Genomic DNA, 16,361 nt, shown 5'->3' on the forward strand with positions numbered 1-16,361 from the left:
GTGAGTACACATTCTCTCTCTCTCTCTCTCTCTCTCTCTCTCTCTCTCTCTCTCTCTCTCTCTCTCTCTCTCTCTCTCTCTCTCTCTCACACACACACACAAGTAATACAGTCATAAAGTGAAAAAGGCATTACTTGAGTAAATATGTAAACTCCTTAATCTCGTTATTTCTGTCAGGGTTAAGTCAGAATGGGAGTGGACATAACATGATTAAAACAGATTTCTGATCAAACTTTTTATTAATTGATATGTGTGGGAGTCCTCATCGGGTTTCTTTCTGTTTTCTGTAAATACGTAAGTGATAGGTCATCAGATAATGTTAACCAGATGATGTTTACTTAATGCAAACTGTTTTGAAACCATGTGAATAATTTGATTGGAATACTGCCTTTGACTGATTACTCCCAGTAATCGGAGTATTCGTGTGTATGTAATTGCAATCATTGCCTTCTTTGTCTCATTTACATCATGATTGTCCAATTACTGGCTGATTGGACTTGTGAATGAAAGCTAAAATCCAGAATCAATGGCCTTTTTTTTTTCTTTTACAAGCTTAAACTCGATTTCACAGACATGGTTGACTTGAAGATACATCCTAGGATGCACTGGGACACATCATCGGTGATGTTTCCTGAGGTCCTCAGGTGTTTCGGGTCTTTCAACATCATACACCCTTGCTCAGGCGACCCAGCCAGGGTTGATCAGGTCCTGGCTTGTGTCCCAGCAGCATTGACCCACAGATCACTCCTTCTGATCCAAAGCCATCTGGAGGCCCTCTCTGCAGCCATCATGGAAGACTTGATAGCTTTCGTTTTAGCAGCCCCAGTGATGGCAAGTAGAGTGTAGACCTTGCACAATGAGTGGCCAGCAAAGCCTCTACACCCCACTTCAGTGGGCTCACAACGCACCTTCCAGCCTTTCCTCTGGCACGGATCCACCAGCTCCAGGTACTTGGACCGCTTCTTCTCATTTGACTCCTCTATCTGGTCCTCCCAGGGAACCGTCAGCTCTATAAGGAGCACCTGTTTTGAAGAGGCTGATGATAGCACTATGTCTGGCCTCAACGAAGTTGTCATAACGTGGTCTGGGAACCTGAACTGCCCCCCCCCCCCCAAGCCGACTCGCAGCTCCTTCTGACGCAGAGGTAAAGAAACGGGCTGCTGATCTGGGCTGTGACTGAGGCTGCTCACCAGCTCTGACAAAGGCAGTGTTCCTCTGTCCGCGGGCTTGCTTGTTGGCCACAGTTTTGGAGATGGCTTCTTCAACTGTCTTCAGCACCTAGTCATGTCGCCAGTGGTAACGGCCCTCCCCCAGGCCTGATAGGCAGCTGCTGAGGATGTGCTTGAGTGAACCTTTGCCAGGACACAGAGGACATGATGGAGAATCAATCTTGCCCCGGAGATGGAAATTTTCTGGGCTAGGCAGAACATCATGCACAGCTTGTACCATGAACTTGATCTGCTGCAGTTCTGCCTGCCAGATATCAGCCCAGGATATCTCCCTCTCCAGCGCATCCTCCCACCTTGTCCAGGCTCCCTGCTGCTGCATGCCCACCATTCTGCTGGTCCTTTCCTCTGCGATACCTACCCGCACCTCCTCCAGGACTAAATGACATTTGTCCTTGCCAACGGCCTTATCATAGCGAGGTTGTGGGATGGCTCCCAGTCCTCCCCGTCCAGTTGCCACTGTGCCCACCAAAGCCCAGTGTCTCAGCTGAGACTCTTCTAGCTACAGGCCTTCCTGGGCTCTCCACTTCCTGCCTGTCCACACCATAATGCCTGCTGATGCCACTCTAGAGTCCTTGGAGTCCCGATAGAGCAGTGCCTCTCTTTTGCAAGAAACTTTGAACTCCTCATCGAGGCTGCTGATAGGGAGCTGGAGTTTGTTGCTCCTCCCATACATTGCTGCACTACTAAGGCTGCGCGGCAGACCCAGCCATCTCTGGGGGTAGCTACTGATCTTCCTCTCCAAGGTCTCCACTGTCGATAGGGTTACCTTTTAAACCAGCATAGGCCAGAGAACTCGGGGTAAGATGCCATGTTGGTAAATCAAGACTTGAACCCGCCAGGTAGGCCAGACTTGTCTACTGTGGTGAGCCACTTCTCAAGCTCCTTGATGGTTGCTTGGATTGCCTCTGTATCTTTAAGGCTACAGTCAAAGACCATGCCAAGACTCTTGACTGGATTCTTAGTAATGGATGGGATTGCAATGCCATCCAGAAAGAAGAGAAACCGGTCCACCACTTTTCCCCTCTTCAACACCATGGCTCTGGATTTGGCTGGTTTAAAACTCATCCTTGCCCAGGAAGTGAGCCTCTCACCTACCACCAGGCACTGATGATGTGGTGACAGTGAGGTCATTCATAAAGGCTATGATGGGAGGCTGCCGAACACGATACTTGGACAGAGGGCCTCTGCACTCAGTTTCAGCTGCCTTGATCACCGTATTCATGGCAAGGGTGAAGAGTGTTATTGAGATGGTGCATCCAGTTATGATCCTCTTCTCAAGTCTTTGCCAGTCAGATGTTGTGTTCCCATAAGTGACTCTGAGCCTGAAGTTCCCGTAGTAGTTAAGATGAGGTCCTTAATCTTACTGGGTACATGGTGTCAGTCCAGGGTAGTCTCGATCAGCTTGTGGGGTATTGAGCCATATGCGTTGGCAAGGTCAAGCCACCCTTCCCTTCGTGCACCTCCCTGATCAGCTGGGGGACAACTCCAGTGTTTTCTAGGCCCCCTGGAACTCCAGGAATGCCATCTTTTTGTACTGAAGTATCAATGTAGGCATTCTTACAGAGGAAGTCCATTCTTCTGGATAGGACACTGAAGAAGATCTTCCCCTCCACACTGAGGAGCGAGATGGATCTGAACTGCTCCAGCTTGTATGAGTTCTCTTCCTTTAGTATCCAGACTCCCTCTGACTGCCTCCACTGGCCCACTACAGTTCCCCTGCGCCAAATCACCCGCAGAATCTTCCAGAGGATACTGAGGAGCTCTGGGCAGTGCTTGTACACCTTATAGGGTACTCCACTGGGTCCTGGAGCAGAGCTGAAACTTACATCCAGGATGCAGATGAAATTGTGCCAGGTATATATTTTTGTTCTCTCCAATGGCAAAATTCTCATTTTATGCAATTTCATGTAGTGCTAGAGAATTATTGTTAATGCTGACATATAATAACAGTTTAATATTTGAGATTATTCAGTTTTTTCTCATACCAGTACCAAACCACAACATGTTACTGACCTTTCACAATTTCCTGCGATCAAGATTCCTTTCTAATAACTTAATTAATTTTCCTGTTTTTATTTATTTTTATTACCCCGTGATGGACTGGCGCCCTGTACAGGGTGTCTCCCCACCTGCTGCCCAATGACTGCTGGGATAGGCTCCAGCGTCCTGCGACCCTAAGTAGGATAAGTGGCTTGGATAATGGATTGATATTTATTTATTAACAGTGTGCCACCGGCATCTGCCCAACATGTAAGCCATGCTGATGAAAGCCATGACAGTGTATTAATTTGGCTCTTCTACATGTAGGCCTCCTCCTAGCTGAAATGACTGTATTGGTGCAGCTGTCTCTGTTAAGCCAGGACGAATCTACTGAACTCAGTTTGTCATAGTTTAAGCGTTTTCAGTCCATTTTTTAATCGAGCTTTAGATAAACTTTGCTTTGAAAAACTTTTGACAAGAATGACCGGGATTTCACTCTTACCTGAAACGACTGGCTGTCAAAATGACAGCCAGTTTTTAAACTCTATATTCTGTCAGAATAAATACCCAATTGAGATATTAATGCATTGCAGCTGTTAATATGTCTGTTAGGGAATGACTGACACCAAAATTAAAATTTTAACAACTATGATACTATTTTTAAACAATTTAAACTTAAGAGAGGCATGGTCGAACTTGAATAGCAAAATTGAAAAAGTGACAATATTAGCTGACAAACAAAATGAAAACACTTAAATATTGCTAATCTAACGTAAAAAGGCCTATAAAACATGAAATGTAAAAAAAACTGAAAATAAATATTGGAATAGTCCCAAACAACGACCGGAACTTAAAAACTATTAGAATGACCATGGTTTTTAAACTCTATAGTCTGTCACGATAAATGCCCAATTGAGATATTAATGCATTGCATATGTTAGTATGTCTGTTAAGAAACAACTGACACCAAAATTAACATTTTAACAACTTAAGTTCTATTTTTCAAACAATTTAAAATCGCCGCTGTCCAACACCTGTAAATACTGCAACGCCGCGGTGGTAGTCATTGTGTGTCAGAAACAGAATCTGTAACCAGACATGTTGGCAATAATCAAAAATCAAGTTTAGACTATTACTCTGCACTGGGGAAAGCTAGTTTGTTTCTAGGACAGAGCAATGAACTTCGTGAAGGAAATGATGTGACCAACACACATTGTAAATAGTGACATGATGCGCTAGATCATGTGCAAATTACGAGTGGACTTTTTGATGGCTCCTCCAATTTCAGATTTAGTAGTGCTCCTAGTTTGCTCCGGTGTAGACAGACAATGGTAACCATGAAGTCTAGTATGTAGTCAGGGAACAAAAATGAAAACCACAGATGAACCCTTCTTTATAAACGTGATGTTCTACTTATGAATCCTGAATCTCATTTCTGCAGCAAATGAAAACACTGCAGTCACATATTATCAAATCGCGTAACTTAGGAAAGAAACTGAACTTTTCATGGTCGTTTTAGGTAGCTCTTATAACTTTTTTTTTGCAATTGATCTAAAACTCATTTTAATGCAAATATATGCAACTTTAGGAGCATTCATGGAGCAGCAGGTCTGTATCTTTTTTCTCTCTCACAAAGTTATTAAACTTTGAAAATCCAAAACTGTCAAAATGGCGGCGTTGGTCGTTCTAGTGCTAAGCCGAGAGGAATATACTAAACTCAGTTTGTCATAGTTTAAGCGTTTTCAGCCAATTTTTTACCTAGCTTTAGATAATCTTTGCTAAGTTTTACTGAGACTGCTCGGGGTGAGAAGCCATTTTTTTGTTGTTGTCTTTGTCATGAACTGAGAAGTATAGCAGCTTCTCCATCATCGCAGGATTTAACAGAAGACTGAGAAGACTACACATATCCCTCCCAACGCAAAGTAAAGCCTACCTCATCATTTGCAGTCATAGATAGTTTCTATTATACACGATAATTTATTCAGAAAAGATTTAGATAGTCTTTCAGCAATTTTGCTAATCAGTGTATGAACACTTGGCTTTTATTTTGAAATTCATTGGAAAATGATATGGTTTACAGCGGTAGTGAAAGTGAGCAGCTGTTTTCCTGGAAGCTAGACTGGTGGTTATAATATCAGGCCATAGGGCAGTGTCCCCGATTCCGAAGCTTCTTCAGCTACTGATGACTACAGATGCTCATGTTAACAGCACAGCATAGCTCATATGCTAAAGAGGAGCTTATACTACTTATATGAGATGAGACCAGTTCATTTGATGTCACCAGATTTAGCTAGGGTTTAGTTTAGTATGTAAGTTCTTCTAATACAGAACTATGATATACATGATGATTACAGGTTTTTTACAAAGTTTGATTTCTGAAAAGACAGTTAATTAGATAGCTTGGCTCTAGATTTGATATAGATCAACCTTTGAATCCGCATGAACATTTTAATTGATACTGTCATTCATGCACTATGTCAGGGTGACAGCAGAACAGTTTAATGACCCAAATGATAGTAGGTGATCTTTGCTCTGTTCACTACCTTGGTGCATTAGATTTCCACTCTGGAGATTCTCACACAGCAAGCCTCATCTGAATACATACACGCTCAGGTCCAGGTAATGAATGACCTTTTACCTCCTCCAATTTCAGATTTAGTAGTGCTCCTAGCTTGCTCCGGTGTAGACAGGCTATGGTAACCATGAAGTGTAGTATGTAGTCAGGGGAAAAAAATGAAACCCACAAACAAGGCTCAGTGTTTTCAGGTTTTTTTTTTTTCTCAAAGCCATCCAGCATGCCGAATTTCGCCACAAGAGGACACTGTTACATAACCTCACATGAACAGGAACAACTTTTGGATCCATGGAAACATAAAATCCGGATGAAAATCAGTTTAAACCGATCTGCTGCTTTTAAAAAAATCTGGGTATTTTTCGGTGAAAGTCAGTAAAAACTGAAAACGCTGAGCCTTGTCCGCAAATTAAACCTTCTTTATAAACGTGATGTTCTACTTACGAATCCTGAATCTCATTTCTGCAGCAAATGAAAACACTGCAGTCATATATTATCAAGTCATGTAACTTGGGAAAGAAACTCTACTTTTCATGGTCGTTTTAGGTAGATCTTATAGCTTCTTTTTTTTTGCAATTGATCTAAAACTCAATGCAATTAATGCAATTTTAGGAGCATTCACGGAGCAGCAGGTCTGTATCTTTTTCCCCCCGCAAAGTTATTAAACTTTGAAAATCCAAAACCGTCAAAATGACGGCGTTGTTCGTTCTAGTGCTAAACCAAGGGGAATCTACTGAACTCAGTTTGTCATAGTTTAAGCGTTTTCAGCCCATTTGTTTTATCTCGCTTTAGATAATCTTTGCTAAGTTTTACTGAGACTGCTCGGGGTGAGAAGCGATTTTATTTTGTGTGTGTTTGTGTGTGTCTTTGTCGTGAACTGAGAAGTATAGCAGCTTCTCCATCATCGCAGGATTTAACAGAAGACTGAGAAGACTACACGTATCCCTCCCAATTCAAACAAAGTAAAGCCTACCTCATCATTTGCAGTCATAGATAGTTTCTATTATACATAATGATTTATTCAGAAAAGATTTAGATAGTCTTTCAGCAATTTCGCTAATCAGTGTATGAACACTTAACTTTTATTTTGAAATTCATTGGAAGATGATATGGTTTACAGTGGTAGTGAAAGTGAGCAGCTGTTTTCCTGGAAGCTAGACTGGTGGTTATAATATCAGCCTATGGGGCAGTGTCCCCGATTTCAAACTTCTTCAGCTACTGATGACTACAGATGCTCATTTTAACAGCACAGCATAGCTCATATGCTAAAGAGGAGCTTATACTACTTATATGAGATGAGACCAGTTCATTTGATGTCACCAGATTTAGCTAGGGTTTAGTTTAGTATGTAAGTTCTTCTAATACAGAACTATGATATACATGATGATTACAGGTTTTTTACAAAGTTAGATTTCTGAAAAGACAGTTCATTAGATAGCTTGGCTCTAGATTTGATATAGATCAACCTTTGAATCAGCATGAACATTTTAATTGATACTGTCATTCATGCACTATGTCAGGGTGACAGCAGAACAGTTTAATGACCCAAATGAAAGTAGGTGATCTTTGCTCTGTTCACTACCTTGGTGCATTAGATTTCCACTCTGGAGATTCTCACACAGCAAGCCTCATCTGAATACATACGCGCTCAGGTCCAGGTAATGAATGACCTTTTACCTCCTCCAATTTCAGATTTAGTAGTGCTCCTAGCTTGCTCCGGTGTAGACAGACAATGGTAACCATAAAGTCTAGTATGTAGTCAGGGAACAAAAATGAAAACCACAAATGAACCCTTCTTTATAAATGTGATGTTCTACTTTATGAATCCTGAATCTCATTTCTGCAGCTAATGAAAACACTGCAGTCATATATTATCAAGTCATGTAACTTGGGAAAGAAACTCAACTTTTCACCGATAGACTACTGTCACAGTTTGACCAAGAGTGTTTACTTTGAGAGCAAAATGATTAACCTCCAAATAAAATCTGATTACTTATTAAGAGTGCACCAAGTTACCAGCCACCAGTTTTCTTCGTATAAGATATTTGTCTTTCTTGATGTCAGACCATAAGATTTGAAAATTCATATTTCCTCCCTTAACTACATACTGGGCTTTAAATAAATTTCAGTTAAGACAACAACAAAAAGTGGTAGAACAAGGTTAATTGGTAGACTACTGAGACTGCTTGTCGAAATGAGATTATTTTAAGACCGAAATGAAAAAACTGGATTTTTAGTTATAGAACTTTGTCATTTTTATTGCTCAGTGTACTCACTCTATTATTTACTGCCTACAATAACTAATCAGGTATGTAGACTTGATCACCAGCTTATAGCTAGAACATGTTCTCAATCCATAATCAATAGCTTTATGCTATATATATCAGAGCAACTCAGTTTTCCAAAGCTGAGACCTTTTATTTCTTGGATTATCTGAAATTATGTGTTGAAGTCAGGAACTCACTGGAATATTTCCGGACTTAAAAACATGATTCTTGTGGTGTTGAATTATGACATTTTTGTCTTGAAGATGAAAGGTAGGTGATCATTTTGATCTTTTTGGTGCGTTATTGCAAGGGACCAGTTTATGTACAACAGATAACTATTATTTTTGAGTTTAAAGAGACTTCCCGCAATTCCGCTTTCAACTCTGATGGCCTAAAATGACTCCCAACAGGTTGGAAAATATTTAAAATATTTGCATAGATTTCATTACCAAGAACATTATTCTATGCAGTGCTTTAGATAGGCTGTTGTTTGCTGTTACTTATGAAGGAATAATATTTGAATGACTTTTGCAGGCATTCTGGGAAGTATCAGGAAGTTGATACTAAAAGATTGAGGATATTTGAATGGTTTTGGTTTATCATTTATTTTAAACCGATTTGGTATAATCAATTTTTTTGACTCAGTGACTTCCTGGAAAACTCTTTGCATTAAGAATATTGGTATAAATAGTTATTCTTCTGTGAATATAATTTACAAAAATGAAAAACTTGAGAAGATGCATACTGTCTTTTTTTTTATACATGATAAAGAGATTCAAATTGTGTGTCTTTTACTGTGGCTTGGTTACCTGGAAACGATTTCCCTAATTAAGTAGTGTAAAAAGGGACAACTAGTTTCATACAGTGAGCTCCAACCTTGTTGAGGGTTGTAGAAATATTTATCTTGGACCATACCATAAGGCTTTGAACCAAAACTTAGTTTTAGTTTCAGAAGCCTGATGCATGTCCTGAACCATGTTTACAGATAAAGTTTAGCAAAGTACAATGACCAAAGAATCCCTGACTAGTGTGACTTATGAAAGCCTTCTGTTAACTTTATAGGCAAGCCAGTCAGCAGTGAGCCAAAGAGCGTTTGGATCTGTGGCCACTCGCTGGTCTACTGGGCAGAGTCAAGGGCCAAGTCTCCAGAGGTAGGTATGCAGCTGGGCATGGACCCCAGCAACGTGGTCATCTGGTGGAAGGGTATACAGGGCATGACATGGCCCCAACTGCTACCCCTGCTCCACCAGCTGAAGGTGAAGTGGCCCAACCCAGATGTGCTCATTATGCACTTGGGTGGCAACGATTTGAGCACCGACAACCCCACCGACCTCCTGACGGCGGTCAAGAAAGACCTGACCTCCATGAGGACCATCTTCCCCGAGTGTCTGCTAGTCTGGTCCAACATTCTGCCACGGAGAGTGTGGCGCCACTCGGCGGACAACCATGAGGTGGACCTGGTCAGATCCACTGTCAACCGCAGGATTCACAATGTCATCAGCGAGCTGGGTGGCACCTCCCTTTCACACGACAACATCCGCTGCGGATCCAACACCGGGCTTTACCGAGCAGATGGGGTTCATCTGTCTAACAAAGGCATTGACACCTTCAATCTGAACCTGCAGGACTTCCTGGAGAAATGGGAGATGGACACAAACAAAGTTGGTGATAAGAGCTGAGAGGTTTAAGTTTTCTTCTTTTATTATGTTTTTTTTTTTAATTCCTTGTGAAAGTCATGAAATCTAGCTAGGAATTGTAACTACTTTGTCAAGAGTAATGCAGTTCTATCACAACAGTATCAAAATAGCTTGTAGTATTGTTTTAGCTTACTCCTGTACAAGCTAGTGTGTAGCTAAAATTCATGAGAAACATGTAGCTGCATCTTTGAAGGAGTCTGACTGGACACAATAAAGAACTGAAATTGTCTGCTTTGGAATTTTATTTACTCTTTGACCCCTTAGCTAGCAGAGAGAATGTGCAAAGCAGATTCATGGACAAGGCATAAAATAAACCAAAGCAAATGTTTTGTTAACTTTTATCAATTTATCAAATACTTGAATTGAAGATTATTTTCAGAAACTAATGAAACGGTTGTTACAGCTGTAGGTTGAATGGGCAAATAATTGGGGGGGGGGGAGAAGCATTGCAAGGTTATGTAGTTCCCAGATATTACTTTCAATAGCATTTATTTGTCATGTTCTTAAAATTACAAGCCTGATTTCCATGCATACAGATGTATTTTCTCAGACAGTGGTTACAGTAGTTAATCCATAAATATCTAAACCATGCAGACTTCAGTAGTGTGTGATGTGAATGGTTGGTGTCTGGTAGGACTTTACCAGGAAAAATTATAGGATGCATATTGTTCTCCATCTTCATCATAGCAGCCAAATGAGGAAGAAGAAGGCAGGTATTGCTGAGTTTGAAGAAGTGAAGTTGTTGTGTCTAACAAGCAGATATGACAGAACAAGCTGGTAGAAGACCTTTACCAACAGATAGTACAACATCAATAAGTAAAACTCAGGTTCAACCAGGTGTTTTGGTTTGTTTACACAACAGCACTGCTGACTCTCATTCATTTGGAATGGAGCGCAGACAACACTCACCTTACCAACACCTACATAGGAGACAGGAAGATAAACTAATCGATGATCTTCAGGATTGAAGCTTTAACTGACTCTTCCCGGTTAAAAAGTTTTCCTGCAGTGTTCTGGCAGTCAGAACCAAACAGGTGAGTTTCTATTTGCAGGCTCTCCTCGGGATTAGATTAGAATAGATGGGATTAGATTCAATTTTTTCATTGCACAGAGTACTAAGACAATGAAATGCAGTTTGGTATCTAACCAGAAAGTGCAAAATAGTACCGTAAAATGCAAGAAGTAACACTTTCTTGTAGCGGTCTAAGCGTCGGCTTGGTGTCGATGCAGTTGCCCACTGGGGACTGGGGTTCGCGCCCCGGTCTCGTCAGATCCGACTATGGCCGGACTCGGTGAAGCAGCAATCATTGGCAACGCTGTCTTCGGGAGGGGGGCGGAGTCGGCTTGTGTTCGTCATGTGAATGCGTCTCTGTGTGTGTCGGAAAAACAGTGGTTCGGCTTGGATTCGCCTTGTCACGAAAGTGGGGAGGCGCTTTCCTTCGAGACTGCCGGCCGGAGAGATGCAGTTGGCGAACGCATGCAATACGAGGGTGGGTGTTTGAATTAAAATAGGGATCAATTGGCCACTAAATTGGGAGAAAAAAGGGGAAAATCAGAAATAAAAATTAAAAAAAAAAAAAAAGAAGTAACACTTTCTATGAAGCTTGCATCTATAACGCCCTATAAGCATCTATTACACCCTATAAGTATAGCTATGTCATTGTAAGATTCATTATGACCATGTATACGCCCTCGAAGCACCTCCTAACCACCTTTATGATACATTATGTCAATTTAAAATGGGTTTATGCGTTAAAAATATGTCATCATTAGCCTGTTTATCTGTCAAATGTCATAATGCATCACAGTCAACTTGTTTTGCTGAAGTTTTGTAGAGATGCATAATGAGACTTCAGTCAGTGCTATTTCACAGTCTTCAGCCATAGCCATTAGTCATTGTAATACACATTATAGGGAAGTATGGGTGTTATAGATGCAATAGGTGCTTATAGAGCATTATAGATGATTATAGGGCATATATATTACAGAGGTTATGTCAATAAATATGAATATTCCGTATGTAATGAATTATGTACAGTATTTAAATGTATGCTGTAGCGCAATCGTGTGTAAAAACAACGAAGTGGGAATGAGTAAATATAAACAGTAAAAATATAAACAGTATTAAATGATGTATATACATTATAGTATGCAAAGTTTAGTTTGTCCAGTGTAACAGACAACCGATAGGCAGTGCAAAAAAGATGTGCGTATATAAATATGGTTTTAAGCACCCAGGAGGGGGGTTTTAATTGGTGTTATGTCCTTGGTGAAGGGGTGGCTAACATGGTGGACCAGAGTTTGGCAGGGTAACAGCAACAGGGACAGAGTCCATGATGAGCCTAGGTACTAAACTTCCACAAACAAGCAGCTTTGAGTTCTGATGTGAGTGTAGCCTTAGCTTGCAGAGTAGCAGTGTGTAATGTCAGCTGTGGTAGAAAGGTGGTGGCTTACGCTAATAGAGGGACATAGTTTAGCATTAACAGGAAGTCATGATAGGTATAAAGACTGCATTTTGTACTTGAACAGCCAGTTCGTCTCTTTGCAAGTGAGCCTTAGCGAGGCACACACACCCCTTACATCACAATGACCTCTGCTGGGATTTGGAGCATTACTCTAAAAATGGCTTTACCTCAGCTCACCTTTATATCGGGATGGTGTTCGGCTAACAAGTATATCCTGCATTTATAAATCAATATATTTTATATCAGATAATTTATGTTTTCAATCCTCTGAGCAGTAAGTTAAGCCTCCCTTTCTAGTGTAAACAGCATTTTACTGGATCCACTTTTTTCATTCTACCTCAGATCTCTCCAACCATCCAAGACACAACTCTGAACTTCCCTTTATAAAACCCATCATGAAATTAAAGGGATAGCTTGGTTTCCTGGTTCTACTACGCGTCCTACTTACATAGACAAACTCGTAGATTCCTCTTTTATGGCTGCATGTCGTTTCACGGTGCATTGAATGGGGAGTTTAGTGTCGCTATACTCATTTGCTTGATATCTACAGGGATCATAAGCGTTTAAAAACAAGCAAGTAAAACAAGTAAAAAATATCAATGATCGATCAGAGATCTATTCCCCTTCTTTTGAGAGGAGTTGCTAATGATCCTGGTAGACATCCAGTGATTGAGCTAAGATAGGCTAAACTCATTGTTCAGTATAACTTTAAACTGCACACAGGCATAAACAAAAGATTCTGCCAGTTTAATGGACCCTTTGTAAGTAGGACACAAAGTGAAAACCCCAGAAACCAAACCATCCCTTTAATGCTATGAATCATGGCTTTTAGTTAGTGCTTGTGTATGACTAAATATTTACACTAAACAAACCTAGCATTGACATCCCCTCTTTTGGTCCTAGGATTTGAAAAAGATATTAAACAGCAACATTGAAGAGGATTCAGATCTCACAGCGGCTCTCCTAGAAAAAAGATGTGGCCTGCCTCGTGACAACACGGATGTGCAGGGATGTGGTGTGCGGTCATGTGTCTGCATTTTATCAAATACTCTGTGTTTCGCAGTATTTTTTTTTAAAGATTGCGGAGCTCCACGTTCCTATTCTGGTTGCGTACCATTCTCGTCGCATTTGGAAATGGCTCTCCATGGTCCTGTAGTTCTGCTCATATGAAGGCTCCTCGTGGAATAACGACGTTCCCGTCCTGATGTCTTCCAACACGGTGGGTCTCATTACTGAGCAGTGTACAAGGTTATTTTGGCTAGATTTAAACTACAGGTTGGATATATTAACTGCTTCAGCTGCTCATGTTGAACAGTCGGTTATTACATTATTTATGAGAAGATAAATAGATGTGGATACGCAACTCTTTATTTTGCAAAGAAAATGGACACACAGGAGGCCAAACATTTAACCATACGAAACAGAAGTTCAACATTTTTTTTTAAGTATCGGGACTGAAAAACAAACCAAGGTAGATAATGCTATTGTCAAGTTGTAAATCTTTGCTATTAAAATTTGCGTTGGATCTCTGTTAGTGGTTTCCTGACACCAGCATGTAAATAATTATTTTTTATGTTCCTGACAAAACAAGTTGCATGGGGAATGAAGGATGTCCTGAATTCAGGACGGTAAACTCCAGTCTCACAAGCTGCATGACTAAAAGGGATGTGTCAAAAACTGACCCACTATAGCACAACTATTTGAGTATACAGTATATGCACATAAACAAAACACATTTATTTAAAAGAAAATACTTTTTTTTTTTTTACCTCAATTTGCTTCTCAATCCAGGCTCCAATCTTGCAACATTCATCACTTCGTTCACATGGAAACTAATAACTCATAGACTAATACAAGCATAACTCTGACTTGACAGTCCTGTAAATGGTTTTATTTGATGATTACGTGCATTAATCATAATATTGAGCATAAATCTAAGTGCTGTAACCGGTAAATGTTTTTATCCTGATTTAGACCTGAAGCTGATTGATGTTTCCAATGGCAGCCATGCTGTTAAAGATCCAGTCCAGTGAAAATCATGTTTTCCAAGCTCATATTTTTTAACAGAAGGTTTGTTAATGTAAAGTTAATCAAAATATCAGAACTGCTGTTGAAATGAAATGTAGAAACTCCTGCTGGTTGTCAACATAATTAAACCATTTCAGAAAACCAATCAGCTTCTGGAAATAAATGACATCATCTAATACTCTGATTTGATTGGACAGTCAATAAATTGGCCTCATCAGTCTGTCATCTGGTCCCCCGCCTAGCATCATGCTAATTAGGCGCTAGCTAGCTAGCTATTGTTAAGAGTTATGTGAACCCAACCTGCTGAGAATTGTCTGTGTTCAGAGAGGGGGCGCTAACACAGTTATAACAAATCAAATGATGCCTCTGAAAATGAATGTTACTTATGAGGACTCTACATTCTTATCACATTCGGCAATACAGGTAAATGAAGCAAATGACAATGTATTTCATCAGTTTATCATTGGGTTATGTTTTCATGAAAAACTCAGTGCATAAGAGGGTTAAAGAGAAATGAGGGCATTTCAAACTGTTGAAACCTTTTAATCAAAGTATTGCTTCAAATATCACTCTTACATGTACATTGATTACTGGCAGTAACTCTAGTTGGCCTTGTCTGTGAATGTTCTCATTCATCCAGGTCATGGTTATCCAAAGGAGTTGAATCAAGTGCAACTGGACTTGGTATATATCCGTGAAGACGTTTCGCCTCTCATCCAAGAGGCTTCTGAGCAGTTCGTGCCTTTCTGACTAGACCAAGCTAGTCTGACTGGCTGGCTGAGGAAGCCTCTTGGATGAGAGGCGAAACGTCTTCACGGATATATACCAAGTCCAGTTGCACTTGAGTCAACTACTTTGGATCTAGTTGGACTTCATATCGAAGCCGTCTGTCATTGAGTTAACACTGAAGTCGCTTGTTAAGTCTCCATGTAATTACATTGCTGTTTTTGAGAAATAAAATTCCTATAATCCAAACTTGCTTGTATTTTGCATGTAGATTGTTTTATATTTAGGATCTGGTATCCTGTAGATTAAAGATCAAATAAAAAAAAAAGGTTGGTGACCTTACACTTTTAATATATTTAACAGGCTAGAAAACCATTCATTCATTTGTTAATTCATTTATTTGTTCATTCAATTCCATTTGAATGGAGTCAACCACGGAAACAAGTAGGTTTTACCTAAATCACGATTGTTGTTGTAGCAGCTTGTGTTGGTAAAACACAGTTCTCGCTGGACATCCATTTTGTGTTGTCTTTGCAGGAGAGGCCTGCTTAGCACCCAACTTCAGCTTTACAGTCTCGGATACAGATGGCTTATCCTTGAATAAAAGATTATTTAGCAACACAGAAATAATGACATACTGAGCAACTACACCCAGATTAGGGACTTCAAACATTACTTTGGATGTCTAACAAAAAACAATATGGAATATTTAAAGTTGGTAATGTCTAATATATATATACATATACTATGCTGTACTATGCTTGACAGATAATTAAACATCTAATAATTCAAATATAAATGTTGGTCAATTTAGATATTTTTATTACTGTACTCTGTCTTAACATCTTTATGTAATTGAATGAACTAGAACAACCGAAGGTGTCATTTTGACTCTTGGATTTTCAAAGTTTAATAACTTTGTGAAAAAAGATACAGACCTGCCACTCCCTGAATGTTCCTGAAATTGCATATATTTGCATTAAAGTGCGTTTTAGTTAAATTGCACAAAAAGTTATAAGATCTACGTAAAACGACCGTGTGCGATCAAAATGACCGCCGGTTTTTAAATTCTATTCTCAGTTCAAGATGAATACCCAATTGAGATATTAATGCATTGCATATGTTAGTATGTCTGTTAGGAAACGACTGACACCAAAATTAACACTTGAACAATTAATCCATCCATCCATTCGTTATCCAAACTGCTTATCCTGCTCTCAGGGTCGCGGGATGCTGGTGCCTATCCCAGTAGTCATTGGGCGGCAGGCTATAATATTATTTATTATCATAGACAACTATAATACTATTTTTAATTCAAATTTTCTTAAGAAACATACATGCAAAACATAATGTTACAGAACTGGTCCATAAAAGAAGGGAAAAAATAAAAAATGAGC

General features: G+C 39.9%; 1 protein-coding gene across 2 annotated transcripts in view; it reads left to right on the forward strand.

The window, feature by feature from the left end:
* si:dkeyp-121d4.3 (uncharacterized) overlaps window positions 1–13,264 on the forward strand; it is a 66,892-nt gene extending 53,628 nt beyond the window's left edge. The window contains exon 21 of one of the 2 annotated variants that reach the window (XM_056292461.1): window positions 13,114–13,264. In XM_056292461.1, the coding sequence (XP_056148436.1) occupies window positions 13,114–13,145 (32 nt within the window). In that variant the 3' untranslated portion in view covers window positions 13,146–13,264. Of the gene's footprint in view, window positions 1–9,110; window positions 9,974–13,113 lie in introns of those variants that run through there. The other variant, XM_056292460.1, reaches the window with a different exon arrangement.
* Window positions 13,265–16,361: the final 3,097 nt, after the last annotated feature.

This window comes from Lampris incognitus, chromosome 13 (assembly GCF_029633865.1).
Source record: "Lampris incognitus isolate fLamInc1 chromosome 13, fLamInc1.hap2, whole genome shotgun sequence".
Taxonomy (NCBI): Eukaryota; Metazoa; Chordata; class Actinopteri; order Lampriformes; family Lampridae; genus Lampris; species Lampris incognitus.